General features: G+C 44.7%; 1 protein-coding gene across 3 annotated transcripts in view; it reads right to left on the reverse strand.

Annotated features, from left to right (window-relative positions):
- The window catches only part of stxbp1a (syntaxin binding protein 1a), a 148,659-nt gene that overhangs the window by 104,338 nt on the left and 24,119 nt on the right, over nucleotides 1-20,202 (reverse strand). For 2 of the 3 annotated variants that reach the window (XM_070862785.1, XM_070862782.1), the window contains exon 2: nucleotides 7,844-7,910. The exons of the other annotated variant lie outside the window; for it this stretch is intronic. In XM_070862785.1, the coding sequence (XP_070718886.1) occupies nucleotides 7,844-7,907 (64 nt within the window). In that variant the 5' untranslated portion in view covers nucleotides 7,908-7,910. The remainder of the gene's footprint in view (nucleotides 1-7,843; nucleotides 7,911-20,202) is intronic. 3 annotated transcript variants of the gene reach the window in all.

The raw sequence follows: 20,202 nt of genomic DNA on the forward strand, positions 1-20,202 counted from the left end.
GCGACAAAGCTGAGGATTCAAATGCATCAAAATAATCTTCATTTCACCTCCAGATAGATACTGTCCCACCAGGCACTTGACCAGGCTTGTAAACTGGGGATTGTGCATGTGATCTTGGTGCTGACAGTCATATTTGCGGCTACAAATTATCTATCTGTTTCAATTTAATTCCAGATTTACATAAAAAATGGAACCATTTTTAACTTGCAGCAGATATACTGGCCTCAAGACAAAGTTACCCCATCAACATATTAAACTCAGCCAGCCTTGTTCCTCTCACAGTTGTCCTGCTATCAGATTACATGATCAGCTTTGAGTTCTGCACAAGTCAGGTCACACCATTGGCAGCCATGCCTTTAGTTGTCGAGGCCCGAAGGTCTGGGATTCCCTCCCTAAACCTCTCCGTTTCTCCAACTCTATTTTCTCCCTTAAGATGCTCATAAAACCCAGTTCTTTTGAACAGGTTTTTGGTTACCTGTCTTAATGTCTCCTTCCTCGGCTCACTGTCAATGGTTTTATCTGATTACGCTCCTGTGAAGCACCTTGGGACATTTAACTGCATTAAAGACACTATATAAATGCAACTTGTTATTGTTGTTCTTGTTATACATGCCCGCTCCCTTTCTCCCTCTCTAATTCAAATAAACTCCCCTCATCTTTAATCCACTCTCCCCGAAGGTTGTGCTTTTCTAAAGTAAAAAGACCCAGCTCCCTGAGCCTATTGTGATGGCAATGGGTTGTTAAAGTCGAGCAGTTCCATTCAATTTACACTCCCTGCAATGTATGCACCTGTGAGTATGCTCACAGATTTATTTAATTTGATTTGTAAGGTTCCCTTTAATGTTTATTAGTTAATTTATGGGTTTTTGTGCCCTTATAAAAGGGGACACTTGATTTAAAGTTACTTTAAAATAGTTGTAGAGCTGTTGAGTTGGGAGGGGCTCAACCAGTCACGTGATGTTCACAAGACTCAATAAAACCCCAGCCAGTTGGGTTCAGGGGATCTACGATGAGGCAGGTGGTTGTGAGCCTGGTGGATGAACTGATAATGTGTAGTGTGATTGTAAAACCTTTGCTAATAAACCAACTATTTCTTAATAGCAATGTGTTGCTATGGATTCTTAAACAAAGAACCCTTGAAGCGAATACAATGCACTGCGCCATTTGGCCTGAGCTATTTATTTGGTGCAAAGATGCCTTTGTTTCAAAACATGAACCATCTCTTGAAACTTCTCTCTGTGCCATTCCACTCTGCGTGAAGGAATGTCTTCGATTTACAACTGTCGAATGCTCTCACTTTCCTCATATCTTCCTGCACCCAGATACCTCCAGGAGAACATTTTGCCATGATCTGAAAGGGCTGTTACTCAAATTTTGGCCGGATTTTTCCCCAACAGTTTGATCACCCAGGCAATGAAGGTCAGAAGGTCCACTGACATGTCAGCTCCTGAGTTTGCTGAAATCCAAAATACACGTGATGGATGCAAAAAAATCACTGAGGGATCAGCTAATGCTGAAAGTGTGATATTTATTTTATTTGGGAAGGGGCTCTGAAGGCATGTCCCTCCACAATGAAAATATGACTTCTTATGTTTGATTTGGTGCACATCCTGGTGTTTTGGAACCTATTGTGATGCAGAGTGTAAATCTCTCTATTTATTTTGAATTTAGTAAAACTCATCACCACTCAAACCTCCCTTCCCATTTTATTTCCAGATCCTGGGATTCTGTGAGTACAACAACAGGAATAAAGCTAATTAATGCATTCACAACAGGGAGCAACCTAAAAAAAACATTGGCTGCAACCAGTTTTGTTGAAGAAAAATCTTCCCATAAAACAACACCCATGCATGCCCCAGAAAATTCCCTTATGGAAAATTATTATTTTTAAAGTTACACTTTAGCAACGTATTTGTTATATGGAACTTCTTTTGGGACCAAATAAACACATTAAATTATATTCTTGGAAGACAACCGCTCATTTGACTTGTTTTCTGCCTCAAGATCATGCACAACATACAAGGGCAGAAAGTCACATCTAATTGGTTTGAACAGCCTCCAGTGTGCCCTCCATCGAATTAAACTGGTTATAACAACCTCCAGTCCTGCTCGCCAACTGATCCTTCTTTTCAAATGATTGGATGGTGTGATACTGATGATGCCTAATCACAGTGGGGGGGGGGGGAAACTATTTTTCTCTTGTGAAATGCTGCCGATCAGCTGGAAATGCTGAATGTGTGATTTTTGAAGGTCATCATCCTTCCAATGAGATGTTGAGCTGTTTCAGATCCTCCTCCCTTGATGACTAAGACATTTATGCTGCAGCAGATGCAACAAATGTAGCATCGCAACATTATATTTACAAAGCAACTGAACTTCTCTTTTAAAGGTTTCCCACAGCCACGATCACTGATGTGTAGTGGGTGATGCCCAATGGGTAATGGGAGGTTAGAATACTTTTCAAGGATGACCATGTCCCTTTGAATGAAGAGGCAATAGCGTCTCTCTGTTACACCTAACGATGCCTTACTTTTTACATTTGATGTCGTCCCACCATTTTTAGACTACACATATATTGCAATTACGTGGAGAAACCATTGGTTAAACCAGTGTTAAACACTAAGGCCTTCTTTCCAAATGTTGGAACTAGGCCCATGCAGTTGGACCTGTACCAAGTCTTCCAATATCTATTTCCGAAATGTGATATTTTTAGTGTCCTTCACTGAATCTGAAAGAGCCCAAGTAGGAATGGCCAGTTTCCAGCCACTGAGATTGGTGACAAGGGCAAGATATGAGCCCACTGTTTGTGTCCTTCTTACTAACCAGAGGTTTACAGCTAGCAGGAGGGGAGACCAGTATATTGGGGATTTTCACGAAAACATTTTTTTTTCCCATTACATGTCTTTCTTTTGCAAGATGAAAACTGGCTGTGGGGGAAGCGTTTCACAATGATGATCAGTTCATCTACCCATATAAAGCAGAATCCTCCCTGTGGTACAGCCCAATGCAACAGACATGGAGATAATGCTCATCAAATGGAACACAACTGAATTTGTAGCCCCCCCCAACCAAAAGAACAACAACAACTTGCATTTATATAGCACCTTTAATGTAATAAGACCTCCCAAGGCACTTAACAAGATAGTGGTTACCAACCCTTGCACCAATTTCAGAACGGAGCACAAGATGTTTTATCTAGTCTTTTTGGACAAATTTCAGACTGTAATTTGGTACTAGAACAGTAACGTAGACACTCAGTGCCATTGGCTATCTGCCAAACGGGATATTTAGGTTAGGAATATTATCGGAAAAGCAACTAGAAGGACTTTGGGTTGCACAGGAAATCAAGGGCTTCTTATCAAGTTTCCTAAAGCTGGTATTTCCAGCAACTTTGCTCAGATCTGAGAATGCATGCCAACATGTGCATGATCAACCCACAGGAGGAATTTCTCAGGGCTTTACCAATGCCTTATTCCCACTGCGAAAAGGGATTTAAGTATAACTGGATAAGCTACAAAGGCACTGGGCTGGATTCTCCGGTATTGTCCGCCTCTGTTTTCACCCCAGAGGCGGTGAGCTCTTCTGGGAAGGTGTCCAGCTTCCAGCGCCCCGCTGGGGTGTTCGGGGCTGGTTTCAGTGGGACCAGCTTTCCCCCGATTCCCGGCCAACCTGTACGCCCCGCAGCACGCCCTGCTGTGACTGCCTGCAGAGTATTGCCCACCTCAGGTCAGTGTGATTGTTTTTTTTTGCGACCTATGTTGTGGTGGCGTGTGCTATGTATTGGGAATATTTTTGGTGTTTTGTTTCAACTCTATCAGAGAGCTGGCAGAGGCGATTGACTACATCATTCCGTTCTGTGCTGTACATTTCTTTATCACCCTGGTTTTTTTCAGGTTTTTTTTTTCTCCCCAGGCCTCTCTCAGAGCGTTCATGTTTAGCTTGGGATTTTCGCTTGCTCAGTCGGCCTAGCGCCCCAAGAGAGGTGTGCAACGCCTCCCTTAGCGCTCCGCCCCACACTCAGGGCCCCGCCCCACACTCAGGGCCCAGCTGCCCAATTTTGCTGACTGAGGCGCAAACTGTTCCCGGGCGCAAACTTTACCGCCCCGCCGCCGTTACCTCCCCGAAATGAGCAAAGCCAAAAATCCAGTCCTTTAGCTGTCTTTAGAAGTGAAAAAGTTACATTTCATTATACTTGACTGGACAGCTAGAATAAAATAATCCAATGAGTACACACCTAAACTGAGCAACATACCAACAGCAATCATGGAGTGATAGAATACAAGTCCATGTTTACACTTCTCCACAGAGTGAGTTCCTGATCTCAGCTGCGTGGGCAGGCTAAGACTGTGACGTACCTTCTCATGGGAAAGGAGAGAAAAATCCCCAAATAAGTCAAACCTGGCTACTCTCAAACATCGCCGATTAGTGAGTTAACAAATAGAACTGGCAGAAACCTGGGAACAGGTTGCTTAACAACCCTTTGGTAATGGAATGGCAGTAATGATCAGTACTTGCTGTGGAGAACTCTTGTTACAAATTCACAGCCGCTGCAGAGTGATAAACATCAAATCCTCTGTTAAATAATACTTTGCCCATGGCTTTATTTGTTTCAGCCTCCAGGTGTCAAGCATCTATGGGCCATCACTAAATTTCCACTGGTTAAAGAGTCAGTACCTACAGAGCACGTGAATTTAAGATCATCACAAAGAATGAAGGCGGTGGCTCGAACATTGTTTTTACACAGGGGCGTGTTACAACATGGAAGGCACTACTGGAAGCAGAATCAACGATAGCTTTTAGGAGAGTGGATAAAAGTTTGAAAATATGTATTTTTTGAAGGTATGGAGAAAGATATGAAGAACAGGGCTAAATGGACAACTCTATCAGAGAGCTGGCAGAGGTGCACTTGACGACGTCATTCCCTTCTGTGCTATACATTTCTATATGACCCTGTTCTATAAATTGTCTGATTCTGTGAACTGTATTTCCTGGAACGGCCCACAAAATCATTTACTGTGGCAACTCACATCTGACATGATTTGAGAAGCTCAGAAATATAGATGTCTATCTGCTGATGAGATCAGATCAAACTTGAAGACAGGGCAGCTTCTGACTGATTGAAAAATAGTCCAAGCCAAGTGGTTTCAATCAATCAGAAGATCGATGTTAAGCTATGCAAGCATGAAAGTCAGGGAAAGCAGATGGCAATTGGTCAGTTTGAGAGATAAAGACAAGGAGAAAATAGAGGTTGTAGATGTGGTTTAGGAACTTCTGAACACCATTTTACAGCTAGTTTCGTAGCATTCTTCACATTGACTACACATAATCACGAAAGCAAGCGTTTTTGCACTGAAGGAAGTGTTGAAAATTGCACTAAAATTCCACAACTTAATGCAGGCTACTCAAGAGACTGTCACGGTACCGGATGTCCAAAAAAATCATCCGGTAGCTCTACAATCCAAATATGATGAACTGATGCACATTGAGCCATTTGTGCAATACATCAATCCAGCTTGCAGGGCCCAAAGACTGGGTAGATTTCTGTAAAACTAACAGCAAAGGCAAGCTTCATATGACTGATAGTCACTTCATAGTTGGAATGAGGTAAAGAATCCCAATCGCAATGTAAGAGTGTATTTCAAGCACAAGAGGTAAGCCATTCACAAATAATATGGTAGAAACCGTTTGAGATCTTAACTAATTCACAGTCAGAAATATCCACCTATTAGCAAAGATTATGGTAAGGCAGAGTGCATTTAGGAAAAGTCCACAGCCTATTATATCTCACAGCTGTTGTTTCTTAAGCTGATTCTTGTTTTAGAAATTAGTTTTCTGATGAAAGGTTCCACTGCAGCAAGTCGAATGTCAATTCATGCAAGTGAATGTGAAATCAGTGAACGGGCGGGCTCAGTGTGGGCAATGTCAGAAACGCAGTGACACTGCGTTTACTCAGCATCATTGGAAAGCTTACACACAGGCGCTATGCTTTTTCCTTTGAATGCTTTTCCGAGATGAGTTTTCCTGCATTCCCGGTCAGCCAGTAGCACAACTTGGCAAGGAATATTTTGCCCCAAATGTTTTTTTTAAAGGCTCACAACTAATTTTGAAACATTCAAGTTCTATAGTCCCTACTGATGTGACCTGCCAATACAACTGGGATTTCCAGGATATTGTATTTACATAAAAACATAAGAAATAGGAGCAGGAGTCGGTCATACGGCCCCTCGAGCCTGCTCCGCCATTCAATAAGATCATGGCTGATCTGATCATGGACTCAGCTCCACTTCCCTGCCCGCTCGCCATAATCCCTTATTCCCTTATCGTTTAAGAAACTGTCTATTTCTGTCTTCAATTTATCCAATGACCCGGCTACCACAGCTCTCTGAGGCAGCGAATTCCAGAGATTTACAAACCTCTGAGAGAAGAAATTTCTCTTCATCTCAGTTTTAAATGGGTGGGCCCTTATTCTAAGATTATGCCCCCTAGTTCTAGTCTCCCCCATCAGTGGAAACATCCTCTCTATATCCACCTTGTCAAGCCTCCTCATAATCTTATACATTTCGATAAGATCACCTCTCATTCTTCTGAACTCCAATGAGTAGAGGCCCAACCTACTCAACCTTTCCTCAAAAGTCAACCCACTCATCCCCGGAATCAACCTAGTGAAACTTTTTTTTTTTAATGGTTTCAATGCTGATTTTTCACTTGCTCTAATTTGGAGATTTTCTTGGAGCGCTTTCTAAGTTATTTTTTAAAAAGTAATAATCTGAATAAAATTGGGTGAGCAACAGAAACTCAAATTTTGGGCTAGATTTTAGTTTTTCGGCAAAAACAGTAGTTTTATCCCAAAATTACTGTTTTCACTGCGCTACTGTTTTTGGCCTAACTTTCGGTCTTCAGGTCATCAGTAAAGTCGGCTTTGCACGAGGATTCGCGACACAAACTGCGAGTTTCGGCAACTTTAGTCCAGGGCTGGAGAAAGTCTTTGGGAGGGGGGAAAAACAAAATCAAAATTGCAACAAACATTCAAAAAACCCTTACCTACTAAATCGCTGAAAAATAATTAAAGAATAAAAACTTTAACTTATCTTTTTGCAGGTTTTCATACGTATCACTGCTGGCAGGGCTGCACCGCCAGGTTTGACCCTGTCAGTATTCTGGGCGTGGCATAAAGGTCGGGAGGGAGCCGAAGGTGCGATGCAAATGCAATCGGCATCATTTCACATCGCGCACCTCTCCCCGGCGGTACGTGGCTCTGCAAAGAGGTGTCCGAGGATCCCGCCGACTGGGTTTTCGCTGCGGAGGGTCAAATCGTGGCGAAAACCCAGTTGCAAAGTCGTCAAAAATCCAGCCCTTATTTCAGCCTCACATTGTAATCAGCCTGGAGCATATGCAAGAAACGATTAGCCAGGCCTTGGAGACTGAGCGGGGAGGGTCTAGAGGGCCAAGCATGGCATCAACCAAAGTGTAGAGTTGACTTTCTCTCTAAGTACGCAGCGATATTGTCAACAAAGGCAGGAAAGTGTCTTCTGGTCTTGAAAAAGAAACATTTCAGACTGGATGGACAGATCTTTCCCAAATGGCCTCTACTTGTGATGTAAAATTCTTCGATTGTATTCCATGTTCAATGCTTCCAGGGTGTCTGTCAAGTTGTTGTTTTTCAATAAATTAACTCCAATTTAAAATGGGGGAGCAGCGTCATCAGTTTAACCAGAAAACCTAATTACAACTGACTCTCATGATAAGGATATTCTCCGTGCGGTTGTGAAGGAGATCCCTCTCCGAAAAGGCTTTTCCTGTATCTTTAATTATAAAGGCGATGAGACATAAAGGGGGTAAGTACCTGATAATGAATACAATTCTCCTCGGAATAGCCTCCTTCTTGTAAGTGCACCCAACTGTGACATTACCTGTCATTAACCAGAAGAGACAACATATGTTTTCGTCACACCTTCACGCACGGTAACAGGACAACACTTTATAAACTGTACAAAGGTCTCAAGAATGTCACTGATTACTTACTGTACTGCATCACCGCACAAGGCCACACGGTGTTGCCGTCTGGATCACAAATGTTGGAACCCACAGATTTTTGGCAAAGGCAGCTCCTCTCACAATAAGGTAGCATCATCAGTTCATCCCAGCAAGAACATCATTAGGAGCAGGAGTAGGCCATACGGCCCCTCGAGCCTGCTCTGCCATTCAATAAGATCATGACTGATCTTCAAACTCAACTACGCTTTCCCGCCCGACCCCCATATCCCTCGATTCCCCTAAAGTCCAAAAATCCATCTTTCTCAGCTTTGAATATATTCAACAACTGAGCCTCCACTGCTCTCTGGGGTAGAGAATTCTTCCTCGGCTCAGTCTTAAATGGCTGAAACCTTATCCTGAGACTATGACCACTGTTTCTAGACTCTCTGTCCAGGGGGAAACAACCTCTCAGCATCTACCCTGTCGATTCCCCTCAGAATCTTTTATGTTTCAATGAGATCACGGGGCCGAAATCCAGTGAGACCCATTACAGTCCATTTGCGGCGGCAATGTGGCAGAATCCCATGGCTGCCGCTTTGTCGTCAAATGGCCGACCCGACCCAAATTCAGGTCGGGGATTTTTCGGCCTGGTCCCGATTGTGCTCGATCCTGAGGAGCACCGTTTTCCCTCACCTTAAAAATGCACCGACTGAAATTCAGGTCGAAAATTCGTAGCCTCGCCGCACGGTGCCCCGACAGCTTTCTCTGTCGGTGCACGTTATCTGGCGGCCCTTCAAGGGGAGGGCCCACTGCCGTGGCCACCATGTTTTAATTTTTGCCAGCCGACTTCCCGATCGGCCGGCAAGATAGTGCCCACAGGTTTGGCCGGGCCGCCAACAGGCAGCCTGGCACCTCCTCTTGGGTGCCAGGCTGCTGGCCCGGCCGCAACCCTCCCTGGTGGCCCAGTGGCCGAATATTTAATATGTCCGATTCTCTCCCCTTTAACGGAGGGGAGAGAGCGTGGTGACGTACACGTGCTGTGACATCACCACTACTCCACCGCTGATTGACAGCAGCGGAGCCTCTTCCTGTCCCCTGCCCCCACTATGACCAATTTCCTTTGGGACTTTGAAAAAATGTCACAAAGTCCTGAAAATCGATCATCCGACTGCATCATGGATCCCTGCGGTAAGAACATTAAAAAATTATAGGTGCACCAGCTTTCTTGCGCTACTGAATTTCGGCCCCCACCTCTCGTTCCTCTAAACCCCAGAGAGTATAGGCCCAATGGCAAGAATCCATGTTTGAAGAGAGCGTGGGTTGGGGATCAGTCCCCCAATGGTATGGGCACATTGAATTTACCAGATAGTTCCAAAACAAAAATTAACTTTCAAACGCAAGTTTAAGTTTCAGATAAATCTTCTTGGTCTATATAGTACATTATTTAAAATGGGTGATAAAAGAGGTTTGTGATGACTTTTGGCACTGTTGATATTGATTTTCTTGTGCCAAGTGTTTGGTGAAGCTTTTTTTTGGTTACAAGCAGATTTCAGAAATGTAGTGCTCTGCAACATGGCCATAAGATGACATTAACCGAAGCAGTCACTGATTTGGCGTGGAAGCAAGTTATCCTCGATTCGAGGGACCACCTCAGAAGAGAAGACTTACTATGAATTGTTTCTTGTCATGCTTTCTTTATTAGGCATTTTGATCAGCCACAGTGCCATAGTATGATACATAAACAGCTTGAATATATTGGAAAGCGATATTATTGCAAAATGTGAAATGGGGCTGAGTGGATCATTCTTAATTACTTAATTGGTGGCTCATTACCTTCACCCCCTACACAAACATTCACTGTGGAAATCACAACGGCCGTTCAGCATTCTGTTAAAGTGTGTGCAGCAGAGGAGCATGCATTATGGAGCAAGGTAATAAATGGGCTGTGCAGGCTCTATCGCACGTATCCGGAGTGTGGAGGTGTACAGTCTAGCCCTATTCCATTTCTGAACCTGTAAAGATTTGCTTTGCGAAAAGAACACCAATTAATTTTAAATTGCTCTCCCCTGCACTGTTCATTTTCTGATTTGAAAAAGAATGAAAATTACCAGAGGACTACTGAATTTGATCTGCTGCATGTGATGAATGTTTGCTTAATAAATTTAAAATTATAATGCTATGTAAATTTCAATTAAAACAATTGAAGTTCTGAATATGCTGTATTAGCAACAGTGTTTACACAACGATAACTGAGGTACAATGGCCTAGAAATTGCCTCTGACCTGAAAGATTTCTACAAATTTAGATGGTGGTCCGGGAGGTTCGGAGACTTGCAGTCCTGGGCCTCCACGTGAAGGCCTGCGTAGAGACCTGCGTATCCCAGATAGATAGATTTTTAACCAATAAGGGAATTAAGGGTTATGGGGAGTGGGCGGGTAAGTGGAGCTGAGTCCACGGCCAGATCAGCCATGATCTTTTTGAATGGCGGAGCAGGCTCGAGGGGCTAGATGGCCTACTCCTGTTCCTAATTCTTATGTTCTTATGTTTTTATAGACTAACTGAGGTGGTCGTTGAAGCCGTAATGACATGAGGTTGCAGATTTCCTCTTTATTTTAGGTGCAGCAACGTCAGAAATGACCTTTTTAAATCATGTGTACAATATGGCTCAATCTTTTCAGCTTTGAAAGCGAACTCTGCTGAACGCAATCTATAAGATATCCATGTTCACTTTTGTTATACCTGTCTGAAAAATACACTGCGGCCATCCCTGTACGAAACTGCAGTAGCTCAAACACGGCTTGAGGATGGTTTCTTGCTGTTTTGGCACAATTGTAATCCATAACAGTCAGAAACAACGGAACCTTCCCCCGAGCCATTAGCAGTTTCCTGTCAGTTTCACCTGGCATTTCGATGATTATTGTCAGTACATCGACAGTCGCATTTTTCCATTAAACACCATTCTGACCGCCGGTCCAACTGAGAACCATTTCTCACCCGGAAAAGAATTAGCTGTTAAGAGAATATTCCTGGGTAAAGCTATACCGTGGCTCCGTCCTCCAATGAAGGGAGCTAGTTGGCCACTCTGGATCTGCCACCCTCACCATATCTCGAATACCCTGCACATTGAGCCTCCGCACCACCAGTGCCCACTGAAACTATTTGGTTTGCCTGGGAGCTGTGCCTTACCACGGGACATCATGTTCCTGTAGCCGAGTATCAGAAAATTGGAAATATTCTTCTTTTAACTTACAAATTCATTTTAATTAAAAAAGTTGCGCACAAGATGTATTTCACAGATGAATACGAGTATCATTATGTACGTGGATAGTCTTAACCTCGAGACAAATATCCCTGCAAGTATACCACCCGGTCACTTCCTGGAACTAATTGCAGCATTAAATCAAGGCAGATTTGAAATCATCTTGAATGGTACCAAAAACATTGCAGCACAAAAAACAGCTCATAGAAGGAGATCTCAGCCAGACAAGTGAATGAGCCATGAACTGCAGGGACAGTGCACCAACAGACATCAGTATCTGCCGAACTTGGCCAACCCGGGGTGGGGCGATACACTTGAAGAATATTTACTGGGCCCATATTACCTAGCTCTAGTAGACAGGCTTTGCCCCTCTGGTTCTTTCTGCTCAGCCAACAGGTTGTAACTGATTTATGGTGTAATTTGAAAATGTATTCTCTCTCTGTTATTATAAATGACAAGTTAAGTTTGAATGATTAATAACTTAGTCAACTGGTTTCAGTCATTAAAACTATTTCTATTCAGTTTTATATTACCTGCTTCTTCCAGGAGCCCCATAATGATATCAGCCAGTTTATCACGTTTTTGCGCAAATAATAGGGTGTAAGTGCATTGCTGTAAAGATAACTTGCATTTATATAGCACCTTTAACATAGTAAAATATCTCAAGGCGCTTCACAGGAGCATTAGCAAACAAAGTTTGAGCCACTTATGGAGATATTAGGACAGATGACCATAAGCTTGGTCAAAGAAGTATGTTTTAAGGAGCGTCTTAAAGGAGAGAGGGGTAGAGAGGCGGTGAGGTTTAGGGAGGGAATTCCAGAGTTTAGTGCAGCTGAAAGCATGGCTGCCAATGTTGGAGGGATTAACATTGGGGATGTGCAAGAGGCCCAAGTTGGCGGAGTACAGAGATCTCGGAGAGTTGTAGGACTGGAGGAGGTTACGGAGACAAGGAGGGGCGAGGCTATGTTAGGAATTGAAAACAAGGATGAGAATTTTAAAATTGAGGCATTGTCAGACTGGGAGCCAATGTGTCTTCCCAGAAACAAGTACAAAACACTGGCATTGTTTGATATCACCGTTGGATTCCCTGCAAATGTGCAAACATCCCAACACCTTCCTTATCTAAATTGAAAAGATTTTCATTCACTGAATATCTAGTTAGTTGTGACTTCAGAAATATTCTCCCTGATGTTTTCGTATTATCCAATCACTGATGGTTTCTTTACCTGACCTCACTCCTCCTTTTGCTGAGCATTTGAGCGTGATGTCAATAACATGGTTGTCTTTTGGACAATTGTGACAATGACTTCAAGACAAGACTGATACAGAATCCTGCAGGCCAAAACTATAACTAAATACCTCAATCAACTCATCATCATCATTATAGGCAGTCCCTCAGAATCGAGGAAGACTTGCTTCTACTCTAAAACTGAATCCTTTGGTTCTCGTATTGGACTGTTCAGCCAACTCAGTCCCTGTCACAGGTGGGACAGACAGTTGTTGAGGGAAGGGGTGGGTGGGACTGGTTTGCCGCACGCTCCTTCCACTGCCTGTGCTTGATTTCTGCATGCTCTCAGCGATGAGACTCGAGGTGCTCAGCGCCCTCCTGGATGCACTTCCTCCACTTAGGGCGGTCTTTGGCCAGGGACTCCTAGGTGTCAGTGGGGATGTTGCACTTTATCAGGGAGGCTTTGAGGGTGTCCTTGTAACATTTCCTCTGCTCACCTTTGGCTCTTTTGCCGTGAAGGAGCTCCAAGTAGAGCGCTTGCTTTGGGAGCCTTGTGTTTGGCATGCAAACAATGAGGCCTGCCCAGTGGAGCTGCTCAAGTGTGGTCAGTGCTTCAATGCTGGGGATGTTGGCCCGGTCAAGGCGCTAACGTTAGTGCGTCTGTCCTCCCAGGGGATTTGCAGGATCTTGCGGAGACATTGTTGGTGGCATTTCTCCAGCGACTTGAGGTGTCTTTGAGCCATACAGGAGGGCAGGTATTACTACAGCCCTGTAGACCATGAGCTGGGTGGCAGATTTGAGGGCCTGGTCTTCAAACACTTTTTTCCTCAGGCGGCCAGCTGATCCACGGCACGGCCCTGAACAACGTGGATTATTTCCCATACCTCGGGAGCCTCTTATCAATGAGAGCAGACATTGACAATGAGATTCAACACCGCCTCCAGTGCACCAGTACAGCCTTTGGCCGCCTGAGGAAAAGTGTGAGGAAATCAATCAACTCACAATGCTATTAAATAGACAGCTAGGATGTTGAAAGTCAGCTTACATGGTTCAGCTGGTCTGCTAGTGCAATTCAGAACATCCCTGTAAAGATGTATCAGTTCTTTGTGATATACTTGCACAGCATTAAGCTAAAGCATCCCTCCATGGTTCCATAGCCTGCTTTGACTCAAACCTGAAGAATGACCATTAGATGAGATACAAAAGGGAAGCTGATGTCGATGGAACCATATCTCAGCAATGATCCATGTCTTCACAAATGGAAAGAAAAAACACAGCGACGATTTGCGAGGGAGAGGCAGGGATCTTTAGACACTCAAAATGTATTTTTGGTTAAGGCTATGCACTTTTACTTGAAAACTCTTCACACAGCAGTAATTTCAGCTTCAATTTAACCATATGCTCAAGTGTTGTTTAAATTGTACATCAGATGTATTATTTACAATGTGTTGCCTCACAATGTTTTCATACATTAGAAAGACCGCAACAGCTCTATGCACTCTCAAGTCAAACAGAAATCACTGATCACTACCTCGCAGCCTGCAACCTATTATCATTAGCAAGAATGCAGGTTACTACAATTATGCAACATCTTGTATGGAAAAAGAAAAAAAGTCAGTCAAAATATGGATGAGGAAAAATAACTTTATGTGAAACAATATTTACAAAAATAACATTTTAACGATTTCCCCTAATAATAATTATCATCATAGGCAGTCCCTCGAAATCAAGGAAGACTTGCTCCACTCTAAAAGTGAGTTCTTAGGTGACTGAAAAGTCCAATACGGGAATTACAGTCTCTGTCACAGGTGGGGCAGACAGTCGTTGAAGGAAAGGGAGAGTGGGACAGGTTTGTCGCACGCTCATTCCACTGCCTGCGCTTGCTTTCTGCATGCTCTCTGTTATGTATGTAAACATTGTAACTGTGTAAGGCTTGGCACCAGAGGGCGCAACTGTTGGAGGCCCATGGGTCACAGGGAGTATAAAAGATTGTCTGCCATGCTGCTTAGGCACTCTGGAATCATATTAAAGAGACTAAGGTCACATCAGTTTTAGCTCACAGTCTTGTGGAGTTCTTCCATACTGAACAATTGGCGACGAGTAACAGATTACGAACTTTCACGTGGTCACGGCTGCCATTGGTATTTTAGAGAGATTTGTAGAGGGTGATGATTGGTAAGCTTCGTTGAGCATCTCGACCAGTAATTTGTGGCCAATGAACTGGATGGGGACGATAAAGCGATCAAGCGCAGGGCGATTCTCCTCACCGTATGTGGGTCCACAATATACGGCCTCATCAAGAATCTGCTCGCACCGGAGAAACCAGCGGAGAAGTCATATACAGAGTTGTGTACGCAGGTTTGGAACCACCTCAAGCCGAAGGAGAGCGTCTTAATGGCCAGGTATCGCTTCCACACGCACCATCGCTCCGAGGGCCAGGACATGGCGAGTTACGTCATCGACCTGAGACGCCTTGCGGGAACTTGCGAATTTGCTGGATTTCTGGGGGAAATGCTGCGGGACTTTTTTGTGCTTGGCATTGGCCATGAGGTCATTCTTCGCAAGCTGCTGTCCGCCGAATCCCTAGACCTGAGCAAGGCCATCACGATAGCCCAGGCATTCATATCCATGAATGATAATATCAGACAGATATCTTTCCCAGCCTCGAAGCTCACTGGCAAATACTGTGCATAAAATAACGTCACTAACAGGCAGAACTGCATATGGCAGGGTCTACACATCTGCAGCTGCAAGACCTAGGATGACTCAGAGTCCCGATTGGGCGTGAATGCAAATCCATTAGCACCATGTTGGTGCTGCGGGGGTAATCATCGAGTCCATCAATGTCGATTCAAGCACTACATGTGCAAAGGCTGCGAAACAATGGGGCACCTCCAGCGAATGTGCAAGAGTGCTGCGACTCACCACGTGGCAGAGTCGGCAGAGGATGATCGATCCGGCGCAGATCACGCAGAACAAACAAGAGAGGCAACTCAAACCGAGGAAGAAGTGTATGGGGTATACATCTTCACCACCAAGAGCCCTCCTATTATGCTGAAAGTCAAATTGAATGGTATTCCGGTATCAATGGAGTTGGACACCGGGGTGAGTCAATCACTTTTGAGCCAGAAGGCTTTTGAGAAACTGTGGGGCAACAAGGCACATTCTACATCAAAGAGCTCATACTAGTCATTGGCAGTGCGGCAGTTAGCAGTTAAGGTATCGTACGATGGAGCTGTGCATGATTTATCACTGTGGATTGTACCAGGCGATGGCCCAACATTATTCGGCAGAAGCCAACTGGGAAAGATTCGATGGAACTGGAACAACATCAAAGCACTATCTTCAGTGGCTGATGCCTCATGTGCCCAAGTGTTGAGCAAGTTTCCATTGCTGTTTGAACCAAGCATCGGCAACTTCACAGGCGCCACGGTGCAGATCCATCTAGTCCCCGATGCAAGGCCTATTCATCACAAGGCTCGAGCGGTTCAATACATGATGAGGGAGAAAGTCGAGATCAAAATGGACAGACATCAACGAGAGGGAATCATATCGCCAATCGAGTTCAACGAGTGGGCCAGTCCGATTGTTCCGGTGTTGAAAAGCGATGGCACGGTCAGAATCTGCGGAGACTACAAGGTAACGATCAACCAAGTCTCGTTATAAGACTAGTACCCGCTACCCAAGGCGGATGACCTGTTTGCAACGTTAGCGGGGGTGAAGCCGTTCACCAAGTTGGACCTAACCTCCGCCTACATGACACAGGAGCTGGCTGAATCTTCGAAAAGATTGACGTGCATCAACACGCACAAAGGACTGTTTGTATACCACAGATGCCCTTTTGGGATTCGCTCGGCTGCTGCCATCTTCCAGAGGAACATGGAGAGTCTGCTGAACTCGGTTCCGTGCACTGTGCTGTTTCAAGACAACATCCTGATCACCGGTTGTGATGCCACCGAACACCTGCACAACCTGGAAGAGGTTCTAACTCGACTAGACAGAGTGGGACTCAGGCTGAAACGCTCCAAGTGTGTTTTCTTGGCGCCAGAGGTCAAACTTTTGGGGAGAAAGATTGTGGCAGACGGCATCAGAGCCACGGACTCAAAGACAGAGGCCATCAAGAAAGCACCCAGGCCACAGAGTGTGACGGAGCTGCGTTCGTTCCTGGGACTCCTCAACTAATTTGGTAACTTTCTACCCAGGTTAAGCACTTTGCTGGAACCGTTGCAAATGTTGCTATGTAAAGGTGATGACTGGGTTTGGGGTAAATCGCAAGAGACAGCCTTTGAGAAGGCCAAAAACCTATTTTGTTCTAATAAGTTACTTGTACTGTATGACCCGTGTAAACGATTAGTGCTAGCTTGTGATGCATCTTCGTACGGGGTCAGCTGTGTGTTACAGCAAACCAATGTATCGGGCAAACTTCAACCGGTTGCATACGCGTCTAGAAGTCTGTCTAAGGCTGAAGGAGCCTACAGTATGGTCGCAAAGGAGGCATTAGCATGTGTATATGGCGTTAAGAAAATGCACCAATACCTATTTGGACTTCGGTTTGAGCTTGAAACCGACCACAAATCGTTAATTTCGCTGTTTGCAGAAAGCAAAGGTATAAACACCAATGCTTCGTCCCATATCCAAAGATGGGCACTAACATTGTCCGCCTATGACTATGTTATCCGCCACAGACCAGGCACGGAGAGCTGTGCTGATGCCCTCAGTCGGCTACCATTGCCCACCACCGGGGTGGAAATGGCTCAGCCCGCAGACTTACTTCTGGTCATGGATGCTTTTGAGAGCGAGGAATCACCCATCACTGCTCGCCAGATCAGGACCTGGACCAGCCAGGATCCTGTGCTATCACTTTTTAAAAGTTGCATCCTCAATGGGAGCTGGTTGGCCGTTCCCAGGGAAATGCAAGATGAAATTAAGCCGTTTCATCGACGCAAAGATGAAATGTCCATCCAGTTGAATTGTCTCTTATGGGGTAATCACATGGTTTTGCCAAAAAAAGGCAGACGACCTATACAATACCCACCCAGGCATAGTCATGATGAAGGTTACAGCCAGGTCGCATGTTTGGTGGCCCGGCATTGACTCGGACTTAGTCATGCGTGCATCAGTGCAACATGTGCTCACAATTGAGCAATGCACCAAGGGAGGCTCCATTGTGTCTGTGGTCATGGCCCTCCAAACCGTGGTCCAGGATCCACGTAGATTTTACTGGCCCCTTTCTTGGAAAGATGTTTTTAGTTGTAGTGGACGCATACTTTAAATGGATTGAATGCGTAATCATGTCATCCAGCACATCCACTACCACCATTGAAAGCCTCCGGGCTATGTTCGCCACCCATGGCTTGCCCGACGTCCTTGTCAGTGACAATAGACCGTGTTTTACCAGCTCAGAATTCAACGAGCTTATGACCCGCAATGGCATCAAGCATGTCAGTTCTCTCCCGTTTAAGCCCACATCCAATGGTCAAGCAGAACAGGCAGTCCAAACTATCAAGCAGAGCTTAAAATGCGTGACGGAAGGCTCCTTGCAGACCCTCTTATCTCGGGTTCTGCTCAGCTACCGGACGCGACCCCACTCGCTCACTGGGGTTTCCCCTGCAGAATTGTTAATGAAGAGAGCACTCAAAACCAGGCTCTCCCTAGTCCACCCGGATCTAAATGATCATGTGGAAACCCGGCATCACCGGCAAAACATGTACCACGATCGCGCGGCTGTATCACGTGACATTGATGTTAACGACCCTGTGTTTGTCCTGAATTACGGTCATGATCCTAAATGGGTCGCTGGCACAGTCTTGGCCAAGGAAGGGAATAGAGCGTTTATAGTCAAACTACTGAATGGACAAACGTGCAGGAAGCATTTGGATCAGACCAAACTGCGGTTCACCGACAACCAGGAACAACCTGAAGAGGACATCACCATCATCGATCCACCAACACACACCCAACCAGCAATCGACCTTGCAGTTAATCAAGAGGATGAACCTACCATTCCCAACAGTCCTGTCAGACCAGCCGTGCCGCAGTGCAGCAATGATCTGACCAACTCACCCATGCCAGAGTTTGAACTCAGACGATCAACCAGGGAGCATAGCGCCCCGGATCGTCTCAACTTGTAAATAATTTGTACCAAAGACTTTGGGGGGGGGGGGGGGGGGGAGTAATGTTATGTATGTAAACATTGTAACTGTGTAAGACTTGCCACCAGAGGGCGCAACTGTTGGAGGCCCAAGGGTCACCTGCACACCGCATGCAAGGGAGTATAAAAGGTTGTCTGCCATACTGCTTAGGCACTCTGGAGTTGTAATAAAGAGACTAAGGTCACATCAGTTTTAACTCACAGTACTCAGTCTTGTGGAGTTCTTCCATACTTAATACTCTTGGCGACGGGACTTCTCTCTAAGTACTTCTACCGTGTCCTGTTTACCATGTTCTTGACAAGGGCTCCAAGTTACTGGATGTTGAATTGAGGGGCACGTAATTTGAACTGGAAGACTGTATGGTATTTACATAAAAATCATGGGACACCCCAGTCACATTGGGGCTTGAGGCTAATTGTCTATTCTTAATACCTAGAATCATCAACCATTTAATCAGAGGCCCAGCAAGCAAAATCCCAATGGGTTGTTTCAAGAGAAGCACACTGATGTGCAGAGACAATCAATATACCCAAAGTGACTTTCAGTATTCTCAACCTTTATGTACATGAGTTGCAGAATGAGAATAATACTCTGCTGCTCTACCATCCAATGTAGGTCACAGACAATAGCTCTCTCCATGGGCGACATGTTCTCGACCTCGAGAAACCTTGTGGAAACAAAGAATGGACCCTTGACCGAGGTGATGAAGGAATGAATTTGCTGCGTGTATTTGATTAAAGTGAACCCTCTGTTACATTGAACTAACGTTAATCCCTCTTGTTGCTCTGTGGCTGCCACTTTTGCCTACCAGAATGGAGCACTCTAGCTGCTGGCTCTGAATATGAGGGTTTATGCACACCAAAAAGTCTGGCATCGCACATGGATTAAGAGTGGAAACTCTGTGAGTGAAACTAGTCGATGAACATGTAATCTTCAAATGTTTGTATGTCAATTGATCTTTCATTTAGTTATGCTTTGTTGCCAAAATGTGACATTGTGCTATATTTTACATGATGAACTATAGTTAACATCTGTGTCAGGCAAAGTCTAAAATTCTGTGAGTATAAACAACAAAAGTGTAATCTCTTGTGCCCACAGACTCAAAACTTACTAAAACTTTTTGCAGGACAGAAGCTTTCCAGCCTGACCGGAGGCTCTTTCTCCGCCTTGCTGGATTCTGCCAGCAAGTGCTCCAGCACCTTCTTGGCAGGGCTCCCAGATTTTACTGATCATAGAATCATAGAATGATACAGCACAGAGGGCGGTCATTTGGCCCATCAAGCCTGTCCAATTAGTCCCACTCCCTTGCTCTTTCACCACAGCCCAGCAAATTTTGTCCCTTCAAGTATTTATGCAATTCCTTTCTGAAAGTTGTTATTGAATCCGCTCCCACCATCCTTTCAGGCAATGCGTTCCTGATCATGACAACTCACTGCATAAAATATTTTTTCCTCATGTCGCCTCTGGATCTTTTGCCAGTAACCTTAAATCTATGTTCAACCGACTGTTCTGCCACTGCAAACAGTTTCTCCTTATTCACTCGATCAAAAGCCTTCATGATTTTGAATACCTCTATTAAATCTCCCCTT

Source organism: Pristiophorus japonicus, chromosome 20, assembly GCF_044704955.1.
Source record: "Pristiophorus japonicus isolate sPriJap1 chromosome 20, sPriJap1.hap1, whole genome shotgun sequence".
Lineage (NCBI taxonomy): Eukaryota > Metazoa > Chordata > Chondrichthyes > Pristiophoridae > Pristiophorus > Pristiophorus japonicus.